The sequence below is a fragment of the Marmota marmota genome, unplaced genomic scaffold, assembly GCF_001458135.2.
Source record: "Marmota marmota marmota unplaced genomic scaffold, marMar, whole genome shotgun sequence".
NCBI lineage: Eukaryota > Metazoa > Chordata > Mammalia > Rodentia > Sciuridae > Marmota > Marmota marmota.
The window spans coordinates 26415618-26442256 of record NW_026000249.1 but is presented as its reverse complement, the minus strand read 5'-3'; the positions used below and the strand labels follow the sequence as shown (position 1 = coordinate 26442256).

The 26639-nt window shown below is 40.0% G+C and overlaps 1 protein-coding gene across 1 annotated transcript in view; it reads right to left on the bottom strand.

The window, feature by feature from the left end:
- Nucleotides 1-26639, bottom strand: part of Tspan7 (tetraspanin 7) — a 123326-nt gene that overhangs the window by 20142 nt on the left and 76545 nt on the right. Inside the window, exons 2-3 of the mRNA XM_048796390.1 lie at nucleotides 3230-3432; nucleotides 1924-2038 (exon numbers count right to left, since the gene is read on the bottom strand). Of these exons, the coding sequence (XP_048652347.1) occupies nucleotides 1924-2038; nucleotides 3230-3432 (318 nt within the window). The remainder of the gene's footprint in view (nucleotides 1-1923; nucleotides 2039-3229; nucleotides 3433-26639) is intronic.

Below are 26639 nucleotides of genomic sequence, written 5' to 3'. Positions count from 1 at the left end.
AAAAAAAAAAAAAAACAACTCTTCTCCAGATTTACCCACATGAGCCTCAACATAAGAATGTGTCCAATTTAGGGTGCCTAGGATGAGTAGAATTCATCAGTGACTAACATGCCTGTTAGTTCAGTTCAACTAAGAGAAATTCAGAAGGACCAATTAAAACTAAGGTATCCACTATTTTTAACACTGAAATCTTTGAACTAGAAAAAAAAATCTGCTCTGGGGGTCACAAACAGTTCTTCCCTGCCTGTGAGTCTTTCTTAGCACCTTCCTCATGATGATGATCCAGCACCTGTGAGCCCACCCTCTGCAGCCTGTTCTGTTTTGAATCTGTTCCAACTGTTGGAAAGACTTCCTTTCCCCTGGCTGCAAATCTCCCTCCTTCAAACTTCCACTTGCTGGTGTTGATTCTGCTTTTAGAAGATACAGGAACCAACCTCTCTGACTTCCACTAGCCCTTCATATGTGTGAGCACAGCCAGGATATAAACCCGCTGCTTCTCTTCATTTGGGCAAACTCCTTCACTTTCCTTGGCCACATCTCAAAACCATTTCATTTGGAACTACACCCCTCCCATCTGGGCCTACAGACCAGAATGTGCACAGGAGGATACACCTCTTCAGTATGCTGGACACCCTGCGCACAGTACTCTCAGCACCTTTCTATGGGGCTGCTCACTTCTCAGAACACTGCATAGCCTTTTAAAAAGCAAATATGTTGCCCTACTAACCATGTTGCAGGCATTTAAAACCCTTAGTGATTTTCATCTCGTGCTGCCTGCACTTCTTGAGGTGTGCCTGTGTGTGTGTTTGCAAGTATGGGTATCTGAGTTCAGAGATATCAAGGGTTTCTATCTTTTGACTTTGAAAAGCAGATAAAAGGAAGAAAAACGGACTTCTTACCAACAAGGCATATGTCTTACAATCTGCTTCTTCTCATCTCAAAATAAAATACAACAGTTCTGAATGTTTGCAATAGCCTGAAATGATGCCATGAAATTTGGATGGACTTCACGTGGCCATATTACTTATCTGTAAAGTGTACATGTCGTGTAAAAAAAAATATGCACAGAATCATTAGTTATTTTTCTCAGCTACTGACACATATAGCAAAAAAGGAAATACTGGCTTAAAATGCCAATTTCTTTCTAAATATCAACAAAATCCTCTGTAAACACAGCAAGTCACTAAAATATCAAACATGTACTCATGATGCCCCATATACACAACTTCTCTCTCTCAACTTCATACAAAATGCAATTAGAAGCATTGCATTGCTTCTAATTGGGGAGAGTCTCTCAGCAGACCTAGAATCCACCAGAAAGTAGTATGGAGCAGTAGTTCACAAGGAGGCAACTGGGAGAAAGTACATTTGTCTCTTTGATCAGAAGCCCTCCTAGGAGTAAATCTTAAGTCATAATATTTGGGCTGGAAGAAACCTTGATGATTTACTTCAATAATGTTCTTTCATAATTGGGGACAATGGCCTAGAAAGGTTATATTCACCAGATCTCCTCTCTTCTTGTTTGTGAAGACAGTTTTCTAGTATCTTTTTTTTTCTATGCCTCTAAATTTTCCCTTTCCTATTCATCACCAAGGTTCTTAACATTGACACTAGAGTAGAATCACTGGGGGAGCTTTATAGAAAATGTGATGCTATAGCCTCACCACCAGAGGTCCTAGTTTAACTGGCTAGAGAGGGAACCCTGGCAAAGGTGTTTTCAAAAGGCTGCCCAGGTGATTTAATCATGCACCCAGAGTTGAGGGCCATGGCACTAGACCACAAGAAACTAATGCTTATGAGAAGTTCTAGAAGGTAGACCAGGGGAGCAAGGATAGAGTTCAGGTGACAGCTACATGTGTCCCCATATGGCTTCCTTATGGCTTTTCCACTAAGGAAGTGGTAGCTGAGGTATGTAGGACTGACCATGATCAAGTCATGTACTACTTCCATGAGTTTGCCAACAAAATGACTAATTCTTTGTTGCCAGTTGGGAAGGTGATTCCTTTGAAGTGAACCACCCTCATGCCCACAAATGTCACTAGGTAGAATTAAATATATTGTCATAACCTTAAAGATAAACAAGGATAGGCAACATGACCCTAGCGGAACCTCTGCTTCCCCACTTTTATAACATGAAATTAGTGGGGATTGAACCCAGGGGCACTTTACCACTAAGTTGTATCCCCAGTCCTTTTTATTTTGAAACAGGATCTTGCTAAGTTGCTGAGAGCCTTGTTAAGTTGCCCAGGCTGGCTTCAAACTGGCTATCCTCCTGCCTCAGCCTCCTGAGTTGCTGGGATTACAGGGGTGTGACACTGCATCTGGATTGAAATAGCTCATTTTAAACAAAATTTTCTTCTGAGAAGAGGTCCTTGCTAACTTTTATTTATAAAATTCTTCAACATTAGTCCACATCAATGAAACACATAGTGAATAGGAAATTAGACAATTGGTCTACCAGAAAGTTAAAAATCACCTTTCAATAGTTTTCCTTTACCCTCTGGGATACACCACTGCTTCATCTATCCTATTAGAGTGTAGGAAGCCAAGTATAGGTCCTGGTAGACCATATTTGCCATTGCATCAGCCCTCTGGCTTAGCTTCAACAGCACTGAGCCAGGGAGTGCATGATAAAAGAAGAGGATACACCCACATCCATGCATGGCCAGAGTCAAGGAGTCAGGAAGTATTTTTCTAATGGGAACTTGGACTTTACAGTCAGCTTATGTCTGGATGATGCATTGCCCACCAAAGCTGCACATCATATGCTTGAGGAGATTTCTGAGAGAGTTCAAAACTGGAACTGGACATCTTGCCAGAAGGGCATCAATAGCCTATTGGAATCACAGGCCTCTGCTTTCTCATCATCTACCTCAAGGGACTGAGTTTACTGTGCCAGGTTATGTTTGCAGTTGTTTTTCCTACTGGGGGATTAAAGGGTGGATTAAGTAAGAGTTTTTTTTTTTTAAATTTTAATATTTATTTTTTAGTTTTCGGCAGACACAACGTCTTTGTTTGTATGTGGTGCTGAGGATCGAACCTGGGCCGCAGGCATGCCAGGCAAGCCAGGCAAGCGTGCTATGGCTTGAGCCACATCCCCAGCCCTAAGTAAGAGTTTTGATTAAAATAAGAATCAAAAATATTAAAGTCTTTTCTGTGGCCTCACAAGGGGACACATCATGTGATTTATATTTTTACAAAAAATACAATTGAGAAGGCAGTATTTTACTGCAACACACTCACCAGCTTCAGCATCCATGGGCTACCACGGCATGTAGCAAAGCATCCAAACAGGCCAAAGACGACAATAGTGGTGCCAGTTCCGATGAGCACATAGGGAGCATTTGTGGAGTTCTCGGCAATAAGGGAGATATAGGTGCCCAGAGTAAGTTTTCCCCAGACTCCAACAGCCAACAGGATCACCCCAGTGATCTAAAAGGGGGAAAGAAGAGTAAGAAATCATTACCCATAGAGTTAAGAATCAGCACAGAATAAGGTGGCTAAGTTTGAAGACTCAAGTTTCCATGAGCAAGATGGTAGATGCTCTAGGATTCCTTAAGCTGCAGAAAGTGTCAGAGATGATTAAGTAAAACCATCACAGGGTAAAGACGCTTTGATTTTGTACAATTAGATCTGCCCCTCACACAGCCTCATATGCACTTATTGTGCTAATTGGAATTCAAGCCAATGATAAAGAACTTTTATTTAACAGTTATTTAAAAAGTATATCATAAGATCTAAGAGCTTTCCCCCAGCTGCTGCCTGACTCTGAGCTAGGTACAACTCCAGGAAGAATGTCAGCTGCCCTCTTCAATGCATGTGCATATATCGTATGGTTTTTTTTTTGGGGGGGGGGCGGTTATTGAAGTGAAGTGTATATTGTATGTTTTAAGGACATCCTACATGATGTTTTAGGAACAAGGAGATTCTCTTTGACCAGTATCACAAAGAGCTCTATAAAAATAAAATATTTCAAATATTTTTTAATCCTCATTGATGTACTGCCTTATTTACAATACTGCATTCAACATAAAACAACAGAAGAATCTGAATAATTTCTGGAATTAGCTGTAAAGCGATTTTTCTAATCTCACTGACCAGTCCAAAGGAAATCCCTGCAGCTGTCTAAACTCTAGAAACTTGCATCTATTAGGCCCTTACTATAGAATATACACTCAGGGCTTCAAACTCTGCTTGAGTCTCCATTCCCTGCAGGCCATAGGCCCCACCAACTGGGCTAATAAAGCCATGGGTTGCTCTGTGCCTCTATCCATCTCCCTTTTCAATTTACCAATATTTTGGCAACACATTCAAATGGATGGTCTTTTAATTACTACCCCTTCTGACACCATGTGAGGCCTTAAAAAAACTCAAGTGTCCAAGGGAGCCCTTTCTCAGCTTTGCCCCACCCTACAATCCAATGTCTCCTATCAAATGTCTCAGATAACTTGCCTAGCCCACTAAAGCAAAGAGGCAAGATGAGAAAACCCACATGAAACAAATCTACACCTTGCCAAGTTTTCCTTTATCACTCAATATGCTCTTCTGTATCTGTAAATAAATATCTGTAAATATCTGTAAATGAATGCACCAAATATATTCTATACTATGTGCCAAATGACCAGGCTAGTAAAGGTGCCTCTCCCCTTTACACTCTGAAAACACAATCTATAGTTTGGAATTATCAATCTCTAATATCAACTTGATTCTATGAAAAAAAAAAAAAAAAAAAAAAATGTACTGAGTACCTTTCCCCACTTCGGATAAGGGTGAGCTCTATCTATTTGGGGTGAAAGGTCAGCAAAACAACAAAAGCTTGATGATAGTCCCTGATCCCTCCCCCACCTCAATAGTCTCTCTACTTTGTAGAACCACCACTGTGAAAGCTAGCATTAAAAGTTTCAAATCAGAGAAAAGAGATTGAAGAGTGAGTGCTAGTTTTATTAGGAAAAGATGAACAATTGTAATGTGGTATTGAGGAGTAACTGACACTAATACTTGGGAGACGGTAGCCCAGTGGGGGTTGACTGCCAATGGGGTGGCGTTGGTGAGTTAAGAAAACCAAGATCACTTTGCCAAGAATTCCAAATCCTCTGCTGACACCTGGTGGTTGCTAAAAAATAAGTACTTTTCTTGAACAGCCTTTTGTGCCATACTCCTCCAGATGGAAATAAATTGGGAATTGAAATTGATTAGATTATGTCACATGCATGCATAAATATGCCACAATGAAACCCACTAATCTGCATAATTAATATGCACTAATAAAATGATAAGTAAATATGCTTTTTACCAACTGGAATCAAAATTTAAGAATCAACTCAAGTCATTAGGGGTAAAAATGCAATGATGCCTATGTATAAAAGGTCAGTTATTTCTTATTAGTCAATACCTAGCACAGTCCAGGAACACGGTTTATTATTCATGAATGGAAATACATTTTCTATCTTTGAATCTTAGAACCTATATTGCATAAAACAGAAATTTATTAAATTCTAAATACTTAAAAAATTTCTACATTAGGTAATTACTGTTAGGGAATTTACGGTGGAACCAAAGAGAAACTTCCCCCATACTTTCCACTTTAGCCTTATCTGCCTAAACCTGTAAATATCACAATGTATATGCATTGAAAAACTTCAGTTAAGCTAGTCACTATTTAGGATGAATATAAGTCTCACCTGGAGACTTTTGACTCCCAAAGATTTAATAACACTTCAGATATATACAGGGTATATTATTTACAACTGCTACAGGTTATTAGGATAGGATTGCTTCAATAAAAATGCATTATCTGATATTATCTTACATTTCTTTAACCAGCGATTTCACAAAGCTCAGTTACTACCATAACAAATTTTATATGCAGTATGTTAAAGTTAATACAAATCCTGATTTTAAGGCAAATGGTTACATAAGACCATTTTTATGCCTTTCTTTCAAATATAATTTACCCTGATGCAATCATTGTTCTGTTTATGAAGAGTATATGAAGCTAGTCTTCACTTAAAGTATAAACCCAAAATACCAATTTTTTAAAATGTACCTACACCATAAATTATACAAATATTCCATTTTTTAGAAAAAGTCTCCTTTTGTGGACTACAGTGTGCCTCTTAATTTTCGCCAGTGGGTGCAAAGAAACACAACATGGAGGGCACCATATTGTCAGGGAGAAAAACAATTCAACATTCTAATCTTGCACAGGTCAACCACTTTCAAAGGAACTCATTCTCCTCTGAATAATATGGGGACTAAGTTAGATATACCCCTTCCAGCACCTGTGTGCTAGAAATCTAAGAATAACCCGCAGAGGAAAGGCCTTCTCCAATGTTGCTGTTATCATACCCAAACACCCCTGATGGAGAAGGTGTATTTGGAAGCCCAAATTCCACAAAAATAAGGCTTTCTGCACATACTACAGCCCACCTTTTCATCCTTATCCCCCTTACTGCCCTATAAGCACCAAGCAGGCTAGTAATCTGGAGAAATAATAATGCTAAAGACAAAGAAGAAAAGACTCAATATACAAAGGAGAAAATGGATGGGCTATAGCATGCCCTTAGACAGATTAAGACATATTTGGCAGTGGTAGTGGTGGTGGATTTGGGGTGGGTGTTAGAAGAAATTGTTGGGAGGTCGAAGGAAAAAAAACACAAGCAAAGGCTAATGAGCCATGAAACAAAATAAATTAGCACATGCTCAAAATTTTCCTACTAGAAAATACTTCTTACTGAAGATGGAACATATATAAAGACAAGTCAAAGACAAAGTTGTCATCATTTCTATGTTTTTCCTGGTTCCTTTCAACACACATTCACCCATACACACACCTTTGCAAGTACCCACAGAGGAACCACTTCTCAAAATCTGGAAAGTCAAAATGAAAAGCAAGGGAAAGAGTCTTTTGATCTCTCTCTTTCAAAACAAGTTTGTATCTGAGCTCCTCAGAGCCCTTAAATTTCTAAATTAATCATCAGCCCATGTTAATCTTTCTCAGGACAGTTTTGTCTTTTATAAGCAATTAGGAAGCAGCCAATGCTGTGGTCTGAGGAGGAGTCAGATAATAGATCAGAGATCTCATCACTACTTCACATGCTCCCAAATCAACACCAAGCCAGGAGGGCAGGCCCAATGCTCCATCAGCAGTCACCAGGATGAGGGTCTCCATTGCTTGCTTACTCTCAGCATTTCATTTCCTGTGTGCTTACACCCCAGCTCAAAATTTATGGGTAACAGTGTACCACTAGCTACATATGATAACATACATATGGGTATGATAATAGCAACATTGGAGAAGGCCTTTCCTCTGCGGGTTATTCTTAGATTTCTAGAACACAGGTGCTGGAAGGGGTATATCTAACTTAGTCCCCATATTATTCAGAGGAGAATGAGTTCCTTTGAAAGTGGTTGACCTGTGCAAGATTAGAATGTTGAGTTGTTTTTCTCCCTGACAATATGGTGCCCTCCATTTCTTCTCTCTAAATCCATACCTGGTTTGTGAATCTCACCTTCTAAATGAACATGCATGTCATTCTAATGATGCCATGTGTTCATATTTAGCATATCATACAATTAAAGAAAAATTTAAATAGAAGTTGAAAATTAAATCATAGAGTTATAATAAGATACCTAGAAGAAACCCCTTCCTAAGAAGTCATATGGGATAGAAAGCATGATATCTAAAATCTGACCAGAAGAAATATATAGGAGAGGCAGTAAGGTGAAAAATTTCAGCTAGCTTGCATTCTGGGTAAAAGCACAATTCAATCATTCCATAGGTTTACATGTTAATTCATTCCTGGTATTGTCAAGTATCCTTCCCTCATATCAGATAATTATATAACAGAGGTATTGTCAAATATCCTTCCCTCATACCAGATAGTTATATAACTCAGAAAAAATGCACAACATAAAAATTCCATAAATATCATCAATAGTTAAAATATATATACCTTAGATATTAGGATTATTTTTTGGTACTGGAGATTAAATTCATGGGCCCTATACCACTGAACTATATCCCCAGCCCTCTTTATGTTTTTCTTTTTGAGACAAGGCCTTTCTAAGTTGCTGAGGCTGGTCTCAAACTTGTGATCCTCCTGACTCAAACTCCTAAATCAGGGGGATTACAGGCATGTGCCAAGGCACCCAGCTCAGATATTAGATTAAGAAGAAAAGTAACCAGCAAACTATTCTTACAGTTAATTCTTATGTGAGTGTGTGTGCTGAGGGGACAGTGGACAGTGGAGGGGAGTGAGTCTTCACAGTATTGGGAACCAAATTTTGTGGAGATGCAAAAAGAAACCAGAAAGGTAAAGAAACCAGCAGCTTCCATAATCTCAGGATACTCTCTTTAAACTTCAAGAAGTTTAACAAGTTACAACTTTTTATTGTGAATTCTTTTTGTATATACTTAGTGCTTTACAATTGGACTAAGAATCAGAGTTTATTGGGATTCTTCACTGGGCTTGAGAAAGCACTCACTCCAGATGGGCAGCAGAAAGTCACTCAGTAAATTTCAAAGGTAGGTGAATATTAGATCTCTGGGCTAGGGGTTAGGAGACCAGGATTTACAGTTCTGTCACTAGCCATGTGACATTGGACAGGTCACCTAACTTTCTGTGCCTCAGTTTCCTCTTCAGTAAGATCAAGAGGTAGAAAAATCTAATTTCTAGTACCTCCTCCCAGCTCTAACATTCTGATAAGTGACATGCTTATTCACTCTGCAATAAATTTGCATATGTGAAAAATAAAAAAACAAACAAACAAACAAACAAATAAATAAATTTGTGAGTGTGCCTTTGGGAAAATAAATAAAAGTAAGTTTATAAGGTTGTCCTTGTGACCACCAAACCACCAGGAGTGGGAATAGGAGAGTTCAGCTCATTTCAAGACTGGAAACTCACTATTCTGCCAGGTTTCTAAGGTAAAAGTGGAAAAGAAGAATGCCCAGGGGTTCAAGAAATTTTACACAGACATCTAAAAATTCATAAGCTCACTGTCCTAACCAAAGTGTCTCTTTTTATATGAAGATGACTGTCATCTTAATAGAAATAAGACATGTGCTTTGAGCTGTTTCTTTGGAGGCAAGTGTTTTTGACACTTAAACCCTTTTGTTCCATCACAGTCATGTCTGTGTGTGTGTGTGTGTGTGTGTGTGTGTCTGCATATTTGCTCGTATGTGTGTGGAAGAGAGTGAATGTGGCATGGCTGAGAGATGAGTGGTATCTTTACAAAGGGATAGATGCTGGAAAGAGAGAGGAGTGACATCATCCTAAATGCTGATTTATTTAAAATGAATTTAAGAACCCACAGGAAATCCAGAGAGCATGTGGTCTAGGCCCTTGTTTTCTATGTGGCTTGAGGTGACCAAAAGCCACACAGATATCATGTTCAAAAAGCAGTTGTAGGTATGGGGATGGAGTTCAGGAAAGTGTCAGAATGGCAAGTGAGAGGTTAGGGCAGAAATGACGGCTGAGGGAACAATGTATCTCAGGAAACAGAAGCAGAAGATAGTGAGAAGGTCAAGGGCTAAGGCCTACTTATCACTAGAACATGGAGGAAAATGCTAGAAGATGAAAACAGTGGAGACACTGAATAGAGTAGATAAATCTATGAAGGTGACTATCAATGGAAGAAGACATGGAAGAAAGGGACTTTCTTCTTTCTTTTGCTCCATTAAAGACCTATGGGAAACCAAATACCAGCATAGTTTATTGACCATGGAGAGAAGGGTGTTCGTGAGAAGACATGGTACTTAGTCTTTATTTACATCAAGGAAGACCCACTAAGATTATATTCTGTATTTAAATATACTACATCCTATAGTCAATTCATAGACTTCAAATTTCAGGAGCTAGGTCACAAGCCTAAAGCAATTGATTAAAAATTCTAGCTTCCATTTGGATTTTATCAGTGGCCATATAACCAGGGTTAAACATGCAGATTGCCTAACACATCACAGATGCTTTTGAAGATAAAGGGCTTTGATGGACACTATGAAAAGTCAGACATTTTAGCTCTAACTGTGCATCCCTCATAGGTTCTTCATGTAGGTAGTGAAGAAACTGATCATTTCATGGGAAATGGACCCAGGCATGCTCTAAGTCCAGCAGACAATGTTTCCTTCTTCCAATTATCTCTGAAGTTGTAACCACCACTTTGCACCAGCCATGTTGCATATTTGTGCTTTAATTTATACTCTATACTCACAGATCAGGCCCCAGTGACATCTACAAGGGCCCTTCTATTGCTAGAGTTCTTTATGTTTCTTCGAAATGCCCAAAGGTCCTCAGAGGGGCTGAGATCAAGCCAACTGTTAACTAGGATGCCAAACATATTTGTCAAGGGCCTGCACAGACTGGGATCTGTACTTAGCCTGGGGGAGTGTAGTTGGAAGCATCAGGGAGGAATGGTAAAGGCAGGTTATTCTGAGCCCCTTGGTATTATTTTTATTTTTAAGCACTGATGAGTTCTCCTTGAAAATGTTTAAGACAGGACTTAGATTTCAGATCTGCAGTGATAGGGAGTATCCTCCCCCAACTTCAGATGTTCAAGAGCACATCAAAGGAAGAAAGAATGAGCAAACCAGAGCTTAATTTTTCTAGATGTAGCTCACATCTCTACTTTCAAAATGACCCAGATATATAAATAGACATCACAGAGGTGAATGCCTATTAGGAATTGGGGCCGGCAAAGCCACTTACCAGGAGATTTATGTACTTAGAAATCAGTACCAGCTGTAGTGGCTGAAGTGACAGAAGCTTAATGTTTGGGGGATTCCCTCTTTACCACACCTCCTTCATGAAACCCCCAAGCTGATCTCACTTGTATTAAAAATCTGTTGGTGTACTTTAACACACACAGAGGCCACATGAGTGCCAGGAGTACTAACAGTGTTAGTGCCACTGGCAGATGGCCAACCACCACTGAAGGAAGAGCTGTGGAGAAAACTGCTTCCCTTGCTTCCTTTCTCAGGTGACCAGAACTATAAAAATATGGGATAAATCCCACTTTAAGAACAGATACTCTGGGCTGGGTTTGTGGCTCGCCAGTAGAATGCTTGCCTAGCATGTGCAAGGCACTGGGTTCGATCCTCAGCACCACATAAACATAAATAAATAAAATAAAGGTATTGTTTTTTAAAAAAGAACAGATACTCTCACAAAGATCATGTCAGAATAAGTTTATAAATAAGAACTAAAACTGCATGAAAACTGAAGGTTTCTGCTGACCATATGTTTATCCTGTCCTGTACTGTGAATTGTGTACACATCAAGATTTTGAGAGTCCTGTGGAACAGAATACAGTTCTTTACCTCCTTTGTATCCACCAAAGCCTCGGCCAAATCCTCTGCGTGATTTTCCAAAACATTTCATTCAAATATTCTGTCCTAATATCCATGTAAGCAGAATCACTGCTTGTCTGATTATGAGTCCCAGTTTTTAATTTGAAAACCAATCACTCTGCCTATAGTACATGTCCCTCTGGAGCACATAGTGGGAGCTTGATGAATACAGAATGATTCTTAGTGATGAGCTCTTCTTCAGACCCAGCTCCCTTACAGTGGCTGGTCCTCAGGAGTTACTGGATGGGAATGAGTCTGGATAAACTAATCCTAATGATTATACCGTAAATGTGAAATTAAATGCTAATCCTGACAGAGCAGCACGTGTGTCTCTCATAAACGTGTTGTTGAACAGATTTGGCTCTCCAGGAGTCCCATTATTTTCAAAAGGGAGAATTTTCTTTCCACAGTTTCTCTATAGGATTATCATCTTTCAAATGCCAAAAACAAAACCAGTCCATATACATATATATATACCTATATGTGTGTATATATACGTATATACACATGTGTGTATATGTATATATGTGTGTGTGTGTGTGTGTGTGTGTGTGTATTATATGTATATATGTAAAGTAAATAGGCCAAGTGTGGTGATGCACACTTGTAATCCCAGCAGCTTGGGAGGCTGAGGCAGGAGATCGTGAGTTCAAAGCCAGCCTCAGCAACTTAGAGAGGCCTTAAGCAAATTAGCAAGACCCTGTCCCAGAATTAAAAATAAAAAGAACTGGGGATGTGGTTCAGTGGAAAAGAGAACCTCTGGGTTCGACCCTAGTACCAATTAAATAAATAAAGTAAACAAGAAGCTGCTAGAACTCAGATAATGAGGAAGTCACTGAATTTCCATGTTGTCTGTGCTATGTGTGGTGGGGTGGTTTGGCAAATTCGTGCCTTCTTTCTGGTGAAATCCAAGCTGATGAGACATAATTTCAGATAAATTAAATGAGGGAAAACAAGGTGCAGAAAACATGTAAGCAGTATTCCAGAACAAGATATTGACAGTGATCTGAGGCTCTCCATTTTGGTGGTCCTAATTTCATCTTGAAGAGATTTAAGGAAAAGCAGTAGAATGCTTCTATTACTGATTTATTTCCTCTCAACACTCACATATCCACACTGTACATACATGTGATACTGCCACCAAGTCAGATATAAAGTCATGCACTATACAATTTTCTGACAACACTGCCACATATATGACAGTGGTCTCATAAGATTATGTCACCTAGTGACATTGTAGCCTTCTTAGTTTGTGTAAGTACACTCTATGACATTCACACAATGATAAAATTGCCTAACAATGCATTTATCAGGACATATCCTTGATATGTTGCCCAGTGACATGTAATTATACAGAGAAAATTTACATATCTAATATTGACAGGGTGTTATGAAAAAATAACTTTAAGGTAATCTGTTCTTTGCAAAAATTCAGAAAAGCATCAGGGACATCAACCACTACCATTAAGCATCTCTGGGATTACAAGTGTGCATCACCACACTTGGCCTATTTACTTAACCATTCAGCATCTCTACCACTACCACCCTGTGCCAAGCCTCCATCTGTCCCATCTTTCTGTGCCTGAACCTTGCACCCATGCCCTATTCTCAACACAGCAAAGAGAGTGATCCTGTTGAAGCTTAAGCCCAATAATATCATCTCTTTGCTTAAAACCCTTCCACAATGTTCCATCCCCTGGAGAAAGTTCCAATGTTCCTACTCTGAGCTGCAAGGCCCAACCTGCTGGGCAGCCTGGGCTGGTTCCTTTGATGTAACCTCCAGTGGCTCTCCCCTTGCTTTCTTGCTCCAGCGTCACAAGCCTCTTAGCTGACCCTCAAACATTCCTGGCCTTCTGCATTTGTTCTTCCCTCTGCTGGATTTCCAAAATCTCTCATTTCTCCAAGTTTCTACTCTTCAAAGAGCCCTTCCCTGATGACCCTATTTAAAAAACTAGAGGCTCCTGCTTTATTTTTCTCTACTGCCCTTTCTGCCTTTGAACCATTGATTTACTTGCATAGTCTGTGTCCCAAAAGGCATGCAAGCTCTGTGAGGGCAGGATATTGCCTCATTTATTGGTAGATCCCTAGGCACAAGGCAATGCCTGTTCATAGTAGGTACTTAGTATATATTTATTAAATGATTGAATATAAGAGGTGGGTGAGCAAGTATAAGCTTCAGAGGCCATAAACTCTATCTTCACTAGCACTGCACTGAGTGAGGAGTCCAAATAGTGGACATGATTCCCAGAAGACCCATGCAGTTGCACTCACATAAAAACCTGTTCCTTGGCCAACTCACTTTCTAATCCAGCACACTGCTTCATAAGTGTCTGTTTTTGGCCACAAGGGGGACTAAATGAGAAAGCATGGGAATGCTTCCTTCTAATCCATCACCACTAATGGAAAAGTAATTTGAAGTTCTAACATCCTAAAACTCCAAGGGGTCTGTAATTGATGGTTAGGAGTCTAAAGAATGAATAGTGCTTATGCCAGAAAGATTTCTCTCCCTTTTAAAAAAATGTACAACCAGGGAGCTTACTCTGTGCTGGGTCCTACACTAAGTGCTTGAATGCTTTATCTGCTACAGTCCTCCCAGTAATTCTATGAAACTTGCCTTAAAAACAGGTACTCAAAGCCCTGGCTTTCAACTACTGCCTTTCCTTAATGTCCTCTTCAACATGTCTGCAACTTGTCCTTCTCCCAACCCTCTATGCCAAACTTCCATAAGAGCTCAGAAACCAATGTCATCTATCCTGGCACTGATTTGTCTCTGATAAATCAAGGACAGTGTTCCAATCAGTGTCTGAGAATTTGATTGCCACCATCAAAAAAATAAAATCTGTAGTTACAGTCATTAATTCATCTCTTTGAAAATGCTATCCGTTATTTTCTCCCTTGCAAGCATGTAAATCTATCGAAATGAAGACATGTTCTACCCCAAACCATATTAATACTTTAAAAGCCAGAATGGGGAATAAATATCTTCATGTATATGTTGGGATGAGCCAGGAATGTTAAATAGGAGAAGCACCAAGCATAAAATTATGGAAGGACCAATCTTAAGAATTGGTAGAGCTTGACATACAAACCAAAGCTATAGTGTCTTGAGTACTGTTTTCCTACCAAGACCTCTGGCAAAAAAGTTTAAGGAACTAAAGTATTCTAGTTTGGACCCTGAGAAGAAAAACAAGAGGTCACAGTTTAAATATGTTTGATGAGACCCCTCTTTGAAGCTGTGGAATCATTTGTCTTTCAAAGTAGCCCCAAAGCAATGGGCCAAGTCACCAGCTAAGGCAATGGCAATCAAATCTGCTCACCCTACAACCTGGGCAGAAGATGATTGGCTGTTCACTAACAAAGGGCAAAAAAGTTTGTAAACAATTAACTCTGTATTTGTGTGCACGTGTGTGTGAGATTCTGTGTGTGTGTGTGTGTGTGTGTGTGTGTCTGTGTGTGTGAGAGAGAGAGAGAGAGAGAGAGAGATCTGACAGAGAGAGAGAGAAAGAGAGATCTGACAGAGATACGACATTTATCGAGCAGTACTAGGCTCCTTATATGTCACATTTGTGACACAACACATTTGTTCTTGATCTGTTTTACAGATGCAAACCCGAGGCTTTGAAAGATTCAACAACTTGGTCAAAGTCACAGAACTAATAAGTGGTACAGCCCAGAGTAAAATCCATTTCTGTTCAACTTGAAGGCAATTTTTCTGATCATTATGATACAGTACCTCCTGCAGCACTATATGCCAATGTGGAAAGGACCTAGGGCTGAGTTCCTCCTTATCCAATATTACCCAGTCACCCACTCTCTCCTCTAGATAGGTAAGTGTCATAAAGAAAGGCTCAACTTTACACTGCCTAAGGGTTTACTGAGAGTGAGTAATGAGGAAGCCAACATTCTGAACCAATATCCACAGTGAGTTTTCTAGGCAGTTATTTGTTGTTGTTGCTGCTCTGGGAATTGAACCCAGGGGCACTTAACCACTGAGCAACATCCCCAGCCCCTTTTTGTATTTTATTTAGAGGCAGGATCTAAGTTACTTAGGGCCTCCCTAAGCTAAGGCTGGCTTTGAACTCGAGATCCTCCTGTCTCAGTCTCTGGAGCCACTGGAATTACAGGTGTGCACCACCACACCCGGCTCTTAGGCAATTTTAAATTGTCAACACCCAGAAAAGATGAAAAAAGGCAGGGTGGCCAGACAGACTCTATACACTGATCCTGTGGGTGCTGGCCTCATCCCTTCTCCTTTCCTGGGGCATGCTTCCTGCGTCCCCCACTGGGCATGTTCCAACTGATAAACTAGGCTGTGTTCCAGAATATTATTTATACATTACTTGTTTGGAGCTAAAATTGCATTTTCGTTGGGAAATAGTGTTATACATGGTAGCTGTGTTTCTAGGCCAGTCCTCAAAAGTCTATATTTAAGCCACTATTAGGGAAAGTTATAGGGAAACAGATTTTTGGCTCAATATGAGGAAGAACTTGCTAATAATAGGCATTGCCCAAAATGGAGTGAGTTGCCTTGGGAGGTGTTACAACAGAAGGTAAATAGCTTTCTGAGTATCCTATCCCCACAGAGGCTCCAGAGGCAGGACACAAGGACAGAAGTCCTATAGAGGGAAAGTCAGCAGGAAAGACTGAATTGCACCAATTCTCAAAAGCTGTTCTCATCCTAACTATTGTCTGGGAAGCCTTGTGATTTTCCTAGCCAATTATCTCCCTGGATTTTCATACATGAATGAATAGGAGCTTTAGCAACACAGGAAGCAGGGAAACCATTTTCCCAGACCCTGAGTTTCATTTCCTTTGATCTCCAAAAGGAAATGATAGGGCACATAATTTTGTCACATGAAGAGCAATAGAAATATCTGCGCAGTGTAATGAGGTTGCAACTGAAATGAGCTGTATTCTACACTTGAAGGAGCATTTGCCCTGTTATTTTAATACCTCTATTTTCCCTAGGCAAATATACTTTCTCTCCTTTCTCAGCTAGAGTCAGAAATCCTGCTTGACTTTTTGAGACTCAGTGAAGCTGAAGCTGGTTAAATTTAAATGTATAGAAACTACAGAAGTGACTTTCATACTTTTCACATAAGACAAGGATTCTGTCAAAACCCTGACATACAGATTGGATCTAAATAGAGAAAGTGTCTATTAGTAATGGTCTACTGCACCCTGTTAGCTGAAACTGATTGGCCCACTGACCAGGGATCTCTTTCTATAAAACCATGACATAGCTCCTTAGATGGTCATGGGGCAAATCCAACTCCAGTTTTTACCCCTACCTAATACTGCTGCTGAGCTTGATCTTACAAGGTGTGTGCTGGTTCTCCTTGCTTGGCCCTATCATTGCCTGGCCAGGTCCCCTACTTGCACTTTGAAGCACAATTCAAATCTCCTGTCTACCAAGAGGTCTTTTCTGATGCTCAGAGATAACAATCATTTTCCTCCTCTGAATGTGCTTAGGATTTTCCATATCTTTTGTGTGTGTGTGTGTGTGTGTTACCATCCCAGCCCTTTATTGTATTTTATTTAGATACAGAACATGGCTGGGTTGCTTAGGGCCTTGCTAAGTTGCTTTGAACTCCTGATCCTCCTGCCTCAGCCTCCCAAGTAGTTGGGATTAACAGGCATGTGCCACTGTGCCTGGCCCTAATAGCTATTGAGTGACAATTCACCCTGCATTCTGAGACTTTGACCATCTTGTCTGCATTTCCAGTCACCTGCTCCTCAAAGACAGACTAGTCCCTATGTTATTAACTAGTCCCTATGTTATTACGTGTCACACAAACACACACACACACACACACACACACACACATCAATCCTGTGGCATTTAGTGCTTGTTTTTGATAATGAAACATAGTCAGAAAGAGTGCTTTTGATCATAGGTAGCTATCATTTAGGACACATCCATTTCCACGTTAGTCTGAGATTTTCAAAGACCATGGGATGGGAGAGGCAGGTCATAGAGCCCGAGAAATAAAAAGGCTAGAGACACATGACAGTCATGTATGGCGCCAGTATTAAAAGCTGTTGCATTACTTAAATGTTGTGTTTAGGGGGAAGAAATAATTACTGTGGTCTTAGGCAAATTAGTAGTTTAGAAAAGTACAACTTGGGAATCAGGCCCCCAACTCAGAGGCCATTGATAATAAGCCTTCTTCCTTCTCCCAAGTCACCACTGGTAATTTACTTTAGAGTGCTAGTCTGTTCAGGATAAAGCAGAAGTCCTTCCCTTCTGGTAGTATTAGCTGAAAGTGACTGGCCCATTGGCCATTCCCTAAAAAAAGCATGTAATGGGCCAAGTCCTACTGTACTCTGCATAAGTTAATAACCAAGGATGTGTTTTCCTGGGTACAGGGAAGTCCCTGGATCTTACTGAATGCTTGGACATGAAGTCAAGTATCCTATGAAGCAGTAGCACACACTGTGAGTGACTGTGACTGGCTGCGATGGCTTACTGGCAGGGTGAACTAGCAGGTCCAACAGATATATTCTGACAAATATATATTCTGATGCTGAGCTTAATGTGTGATAGCATTTGCTAAACCATTCTCCCAGCTCATTTTGCTTTGTATTGTTAAATCAGAAAGCATCTTTTTTATTAAATATTTATTTTTTAGTTGTAGTTGTCCACAATATCACTTAGTTATTTTTATGTGGTGCTCAGGATAAGGTGCTTTACAATATAAAAAGTATTTTAATTCATCAAATTCCAGGGTCCCACACGTGTGAGGCGAACACTACACCGCTGAGCCACAACTCCAGCCCCTCAATCAGAAAGCATCTTAACCACAGATCATGAAGCTACAGGAAAGAGAAGTCAGATAAATTACCTTGAGCCTAGGGATAGTTTCCTGACGGCCACAGGCATCTTATAAGGAATCAAAAGCAACTGGCTACTCCAGGAACAGAAGCCAGGGGAGCTACTCTTTCCCTCCCCCACAGAAAAGGCTCTGGGATTCACCAATCTTGCACATCTGCCATATTCTCTATCCATGCAGACTGGCTTTCTCTGTACAATGGCAAAAGTCTGACATTAAAGTACCTCCCAATTCAAATATCCAACAGAGACTGATGAGCAGCCTTGGGCAGTAATTTCAGCTTCATGGAAGAGAGAATCCAAGGGACAGTCTCAGGTCAGGTGACCTCTCTGATGCATCAGCTGTGATGGGGGCAGGGTCATGTCTCAATGCCTCATCTTATCAGCAAGTGGTAGAACAGATGCTCAGAATGAGCTGTCAGCAAAGCAACCCACTAATTAACATGCCTGTCACCATAACACTTAGCTATCCCTTTTCTCCTGTAATATAGGACAGGGACTGTGAAGCAGTATAGGTGTTCAGCTGGACTTGAAACACTCTGCAGTCTCTATGGTCCCAGAGAATGCTGGTGGCAGACCCATTACCAGTGCAATCCTCTGGCTCAGGTCCTTGACCACACTTGACATTCCATGCCTAGCGACCTCAAGCAAATGAAGACATTATACTCAAGTAATGGCTTGCTGCCCAACTCACTATATACTCTATGGACCATTTAAAGAAGGCCTATCTTAAATGATCCAATGGCATTGGTGGGATTCTTTGGATATCCTCTGACCTGCATTGGAGCTTCCACTACATCTGGATAATTATTGCCCCCTTCTGACTTGTGAGCTCGGCTTCCACTACAGGAGCAGAGATTTCTCCCAATAAGAATGAGGGTTGGGCTGGGGTGGGGTTGTGGCTCAGTGGTAGAGTACTTGTCTAGCATGTGTGGGGAACTGGGTTCAATTCTCAGCATCACATTATAAATAAAATAAAGGTCGATCGACAACTAAAAATATTTTTTTAAAAAATTATTAAAAAAAGAATGAAGGCTTGGTTGTCAGGAGAGATGTGAACAATGTAGTGTCTCACTGCCATGATACATTAACATATTCATTGAAGAAGTAGAAAGAGCCTAAGAACCAAGGATACATAGCCATCCCTCAGTATCCATGGGAGATTGGTTCCAAGATCCCCAGTGGATGCCAAAATCCACAGATGTTCAAGTCCTTTATATTAAAAGGAACAGTATTTGCATATAACCCACACACATTCTCCTGTATACTTTAAATCACTAGATGACTCAGAATACCTAATACAATGTAAATATTATGTAAATAGTTGTCACACTGTATTGTTTAGGGAATAATGACAAGGGAAAAAATCTGTATACGTTCAGAACGTATGCAATTCTTTTTAAGAAATATCCTCAATCCATAGTTGGTTGAATCCATGGATGCAGCAGGGTTGTCCCTTCCCTAACAGGAATAACACAATTGTCCTCTGTTAATTATTCAGTTATGCTAAAATGCAAATGCCTAAACTAACCTATGGTGACAGAAGTCCTAAGAGTGACTATCCATGGAGATGTGGAGTGATGGGAGGGGCAGGAAGGGTGAAGAAAATGTTCTTTATCTCAATTGGGGTGTGTTGTGAGGGAGAACTTCAAGATACTAGTAGAAAAAAGTGAAGAAATGTTAATATACAATCATTAGAAACAGCAGAAGGCAAAAATGGCTCTTGGATTTTATGCAAAAAATCCAATTAAAATATCCTCTTACAATCTGTAAGGTGCTTTACAATATAAAAAGTATTTTCATTCATCAAATTCCAGGAGCACCAGTATGGTGTTCTACACATAGGACACACTCAATACATGCTTTTTTCAAAATATTTGGTACCTTCTAGAAAGTAGTAGTATTAAGAATAAATTTCTATATGCAAAAATCTGTATGATAGACTAAAACGTATCTCAGTAAAACTCAGGACAAAATTACCATGATGGTTTATGTATTAAGTGCACATGCTCTCTCACTTTAATCCAAATGGGAGAATAATTTACAGAGCTTAATTAAAGAGTTCAAGCAAGCAAAATCAACCTGTAGAAACTTCTGTTAGAATAGTGAGCCTAATTTTTTAAATGTTTTTTATTAGTGCACTATTATTATGCATAATATTGGGGTTCATTTTGACATAATCATACATGCATGGAATATAATTTGCTCCAGTTCAGTCCTCAGTACTTCCCCTTTTCCCTTCCCTCCTCCCTCCCCTGTTCCTTCTACTCTACTGGTCTTTCATCTATTTATTTACAGTTTCTTAAATTGGTGCCTTATAGATATACATGAAGATAAACTCACCGTGGTATATTAATATATGCATATAGCATGATTTGGTCATTATGAGCATAATTTTTAAATGTATATATTTCCTGCTAAGTGTAATCAGAAGAAAGTCTATAGGCAGAACTGTACTTTCCAAAGTGTGAAGCCTATCTTCTCCCCCAGTGCACCCCTAATTCTTACCACAGGTCACATGGTTTTCAGGTTGCATTACCTTACAGATACAGATCAGCACTGTTCTAAGTGGACCACTAGGGAATTTAAGCACTGACCTCAGTGAGGGACCAGGAACTGAGAAAAACTGCTCTCCTGTGGCCACCAATCTCTGGCAATGTGAAGACACAAATATCCCAGAAGTAAAGATAAAAGCAATGAAGTTGCTTGATTGCACCTGTACTTTCTGTCTTAAAGGCAGAATTTTAAAAAATTAAATGACATCCCCAAATCCCATCACCTTCAAGCAATTTTTGAAATTTATAATCATTCCACTCCACATGAATGCATATAATTACAGTATATAAATAACACATTATTATACACTTGAACTGGGAAGTAATTAGAGCTTAACTTTTAAAGTGATATTCCTTTTCGTAAGCATATTACAGCTCATGTCCTCCTTTAAGATTATCTGGAAGTTCAAAACCTCTTCCAAGCAATAGGATTGTGAACACATTTTCTCCAACTATATCCACTTCCTTCCTTTGGTTTCTGACATCTCCTATGAAGAACCAGTTTTGTGTGTATCCATCACCACAAGTTTTTCTGTGCGATTCCACTGCCATCTCAAGAAGAGAGGAAAAACAAACACTACTTTTACAAATTCCCAAAGCTACAAACATTAAGATTTATATAAGCCAAACTCCCAAACAAAATTTACTAATTGAAAACATAGCCATATCCTCTCTGTCGCAAAATCCTGCAACCTTTTCTCTAATGAACATGAAATATTATAGCAAAAGTTCTGTTATTATATCTACACTTTGTAGACAACTTTCTCCAATAACATCTTTAGAGATTTCATTAGAAAGCACACCAACTATTACTTGCTAAAACCAGAGTTTTAAATCTGCTCGACCAACAAAAGTCAAGAATTTGCCAGATCAACCACTCATTGCCATAGAAATGACAAGTTCACGAACTCAAACATAAATCAGGCAGTCACCAAAAACAAACAAAAAACCCCCACCCTAATCTTTCAGATTTCTCATGTGTAAACTAGTTTAACTTTATTATTTCATAGGGTAGATGAGTGGTTTACATAGATATTATGACTAATGGACTTGGCAGGCACTCAGGCCTGGTAGGCAGGAAATACTAAATGCTGTGGTTTTCCCACTGTTATTTTATTATTATTAATATTGTTATTATTTAGTATTTCCAAATATTTCACAGCAATATAAATTACCAAAAATGTATACTGCCTAGAATCCTTTCATGTTTTGAATTGCCTCTTAGCAAAGTCTTTATTCTATTAAGTATCTAGACTTATGAATCCAGAGATCTGCTCTGGCTTTTAGGGAAAATAACCATAATATTTTGCAACTAGAGAATACTGACCTCCTTATTTTATGCACAGCCATTTCTAGCTCACTTCTCAAGAGAAAGCTTGCGGTTATTAATTTGCAACCAGTGATGGTAGTGGCTTTAAATTGAGCTCTTGGAAAAGGCACAAAGCTTATCAGCTCCTTCATCCACAGGTTGGCTGTAGGATGGATGTCAGATCTCTGGTCAAGAGGGACAGACCAAGCCAGGCAGTAAGAGGTTTGCAGGGCAGAACTAAACACACCCGGAAACCATCAAGGGTCTCAAGGCTGCCCCTCTCCACTATCAGCAGGGTGAGAGGCAGGAGGCTAACAGCCCAAGAAAACAGACTCAGGAGTCAACCTCTTGGGTCAGAATAACCCTGTCTACACCCTTGCCAGCTAGGAGACTTTTGGCAATGACCTCTGTGTGCATTACTTCATCTGCATCTTGGGGACAGTGATGATCAAGTACTTACTTCACAGGGTCAATAGGAGAATTAAATTAATGCATTTAAATGAGTTAAAACTCTTAGAATAATACCTGGTGCATCAGAAGCATTCAATCAATGCCAGCTACTGTTTTAATCAACATCATCACCTGAATCAACTTCCACAGTTTCACAAATGAGAACACTGAGGTCCAGAGAAGCCAAACATTTACCCAAGATTACACAGTAGCTTAGAGACAGAGCTAGAAGGAAAATCCAAGCCCTTTATTTATCCATACAGAGTCCTTCAGAATGCTGCCTTTGTGGGCCTCTAAATAACTCTATCACAGAGAGTTTCTGGGGATCATTTATCACAGATTTATCACAACTGTTTATAATGACAAAATTTAACTTATTCTGAAATTCAAAATTCATTAAGGAAATGCAAAAGATATAAATCAAAAGGGACACATTAAATAACTAAAGAACCTGACAAGGGTATACTGTATGCAGATTTATTTTCACACTGGTGTACTTCTCCCCATTTCTAATCACCATCTGGTCGATCACACAAGGTTGAGATAAAGATTTAATATCACAGAACACCACCAGAACAACTATGCTACTATTTCTTAAATTCAAGGTCAGAAGCATCAGCACTTCTCAGCAAAATGTTCTCCCAAACAGGCAGTGCAGAATGATTTTAGCTTATGCATCACCCTACTGAATCAAAACCTTTCTCCTGTGCATAGTTTACTGAGGTCAGCGGAGTCTAAGAAGGTGGCAAGTTGGGGCTCTGTTAATTTTATCACACCCACAGGAGCCATATGTCCTATACCAAGAGCAACATTCATACTGTCAGAGTGAGATACCATCCTTCCTGCCTTTCCTTCCCATCATCTGTCATTCATTGCCATCAAAGTAAAATAGGTATAAATTCTAATTTTGCAATAAATTCCTTAACCTAGACTTAGTCTCCTTGTGGCTGGTGTATTTCCTCCCATGTCCAGCTTCCATCTCAATAATTTTGCTTTCCTTAGTAAAACAGGGAAAATTTTATTTTATTATCAGCTAAAACTTCATTCCTTGTTGAAGGACTTTCTGAGGAATCTCAGCAACCAACCACTTTGTAGAAACACATTCCCCTCATGACCTTTTTTTGCTCTATTGATGTATGCTTTTTTTTAACTGAACAAATAGCCTTGTCTCTATACCTTTGCTCATAATTCTCCCCAACCAGAAACAATCAATATTCTACCCATCCTTTGAAGCCCAACTTGGGTCATATTTCCCCCCAGGATTTAGATCCACTGTACTTAAATTTGATGTTTAGCCAGCTGAAGCATCCTCTCCAGCCCATCATGCCATTTGGTGCCTCTTCTAGTTTTCTGCCTGCACACTTTAAAATCCCTTCTAAGGACCACTGTGTACCATTCCCTGTCTCCTCCCTATTCTTTTCCAGCAGATATCCTCTCCCCTTTTTGGACTGTTCTTCAACATCACCATTGCCACAAGGTGTGTGTGTGTGTGTGTGTGTGTGTGTGTATGAACATATTCAATCTTTAAAACAATCCTACCTCCCATGTGGTAGGCACTATTATTATTCCCCATTTTACAGATGAAAAAATAGAGGTATAATGCAGTTAAAGAAGTTGCCCAAGTACCATGTGATCAGTAAATGCCAGAGCCAGGATTTGAGCTAAAGCAGCATGGCTCCAATTTGTCTTTTAACCACTGCCCTCCCACTGCCTACTGTTGTACCTGTTTCTACCACAGAATTCACCATTTCCATATGTACTTTAGCAGGGAGGGAGGCTTCTGTAGAACAGAGGATGGATTTTGTGGAATATTTTATCCTCTCGATGTTTGTTGCTTTTTAGTCAATGTCTCTGAGCACCCTAGACTCCAAACCCATTGTTTACACTCATAGTCATGTATTCTTTCCTTGTTTATTCATGTTTTCAGCTCTGAGTTCTCCAAATAGATTTTAAACTCCTGGAAGGTATAGAAAACCTCCCACCCTTTTCTAGGTCTACCACAGTACTCATTACGGTGACAAGCAAAGCATAACTGTCCTATGGATCCCCCCTGGGAGACTGGGTGACTTTATTATTCCTATGATGTTAGTGTCCACTTGCCCTCATTAAGTATTATTTTGCTGACTTTTCCAATTAGTCATGGTCTCCCTGAATCCTAAGTCCAGTCTTAAGATGTCCTAGCCATATCTGCCCAATGTACCTAGAAGCTGCTTTAGCCCAGGGAATCACTGCAGACAGGGTTGCAGAGAAGCTGTGGATCTGCTATTGCAACATAAATACACACCCCAGAGCATGCCAGAAACAGAACAAAAGAAACTGCTAATGGCTTCCAGGAGAACGTGACAAATACCTGCTGTAAAAGGAGGAGGACTCTTTGTACCTAACAGAAATCACTATTTCACACTTTGTAATGAAAATCAAGGAGCCAGCAGCAGCATGAGGCAGCAGCTAGTGGAGACACACTTTACAAATCCCAAGAGAAAATAAGAGAGCTTTCCAGAAGACTAGAAGGAGGAGACCCAGAAAAAAAAGCATTTCTTCCTTTTTTTTTTTTTGTTTTCTGTTTCTGGTCCCTCTTTACCTTCTCCCTCTCCTTTTTCATCCTAGCTAGGCCACTTATTTGCTACATCTTGGCTAAGATCTCTGAGTCTCAACCTACCACTGGTAAAATGAAGTGATATCTGCTCTGTGGGGACAAAATGCAAAAGCACCCTGAACCTTAACCCCCCCAGACAAAATTCAGATCTTATTGTTTATAGGAGCTTGAAGGAACACGGGAGAGAAATTTAAAGAAAGGATCACAAGGTTTTGCTAGGAGCACTCTCCAAACAGACAAGACAGAACAGCCAGGCCAGTGTCGGTGAGTGCATGCGCAACTCGGTCAGACAACATGATGTGGGCAGTATCTGTGTGTGCATGACTCTCTGGAAAACATGGTGCCTTCACTAACCATGTACATATGCATTTCCCAGACAAAAGAAAGGAGACATGACACACTCAGGGAGTATGCACAACCCTGCCAACCACCCCCACTGGTGCACCTGAGCAGGTCTGTAACTTCTTTATGATTTTATAGCATACAATACCCACACGAAACGTATTTTTCCATATAGGGGAGACAAAGGGAATAATATGTCATGGGTGGCCAGGGGAGAGGGGGACTAGTAGGGGCTATATAACGTAAAGCATCTCTGCATTCCGGTGTCAGCCTTCGGATGACAATCCGCCAAGTCTATGCCAGCACAAAATAAATACTGCTTTCAGTTGAATGTTCTAGTGCTCCATCTCTCTGTGTGCCAATCCCACAACAAGGTGCAGAAAGAGAGGAAAGCAAAAGGAAGATGGAGAGAAGGAACAGTTATGGCTCCCTTCCTAAACACTTCAGTTTTAGGGTACACAAGGCAAGGGTATCACAGAGAGAGCCCTGCCATCTGGCAGAGCTGGTCAGCAGATAGCTGCTTCCTTCAGGGTTTCTAACACCTTTCCTCATAGTTAACTCTATCAACATTACCCTGAAGGTAAAGATAAGCAGGAATTGGGGTTCAGCAAATTAAGAATGAAATATATATCTTCACAAGGGAACCCGCATTAAAAGCATTCTACAATTTTCTTATTTCTCAAATATGAACAAATACCGCACAGGAAAAATCTTCACTTGAGAAAATTCAAAGGCTCTCTTCAGAATTGCAGGCTAAAGAAATTCTTGGAGAAGGGGCTGCATCCTGAGTATCAATCATGCTGCAAACAAACTTGAGACCTCCCACTGGGAGGTTGTGCCCCAGTCTCCAAGGCCAAGAATTGACACACAAATCCTCTAGCAGAAAGACTGAGCATTGGCTTTAGTTTTTCATCAGACAGACATAAAACCCAGCTCCCACAAATCCCTAGCATGTGACCTTGGGCAAAGCCTCCCTTACCTCATGTGTCAAATCCAATAACCCATCTCATGGAAGAATAGCAAGTAGTAAATGAAAAATAGCCAAACTGCTTAGTACTTGGACTCAAACAAACAAGTACTCAGTAGATATATTGCCAACCACTTTTATTTTACCTCCAAAGCAGAATCAGCCTTTACTTATAGGCAGATGGCTCCTACTTAATGTGATTTTAAAACCATGAAGTAGGGTCTTGCTCTGATCTCTC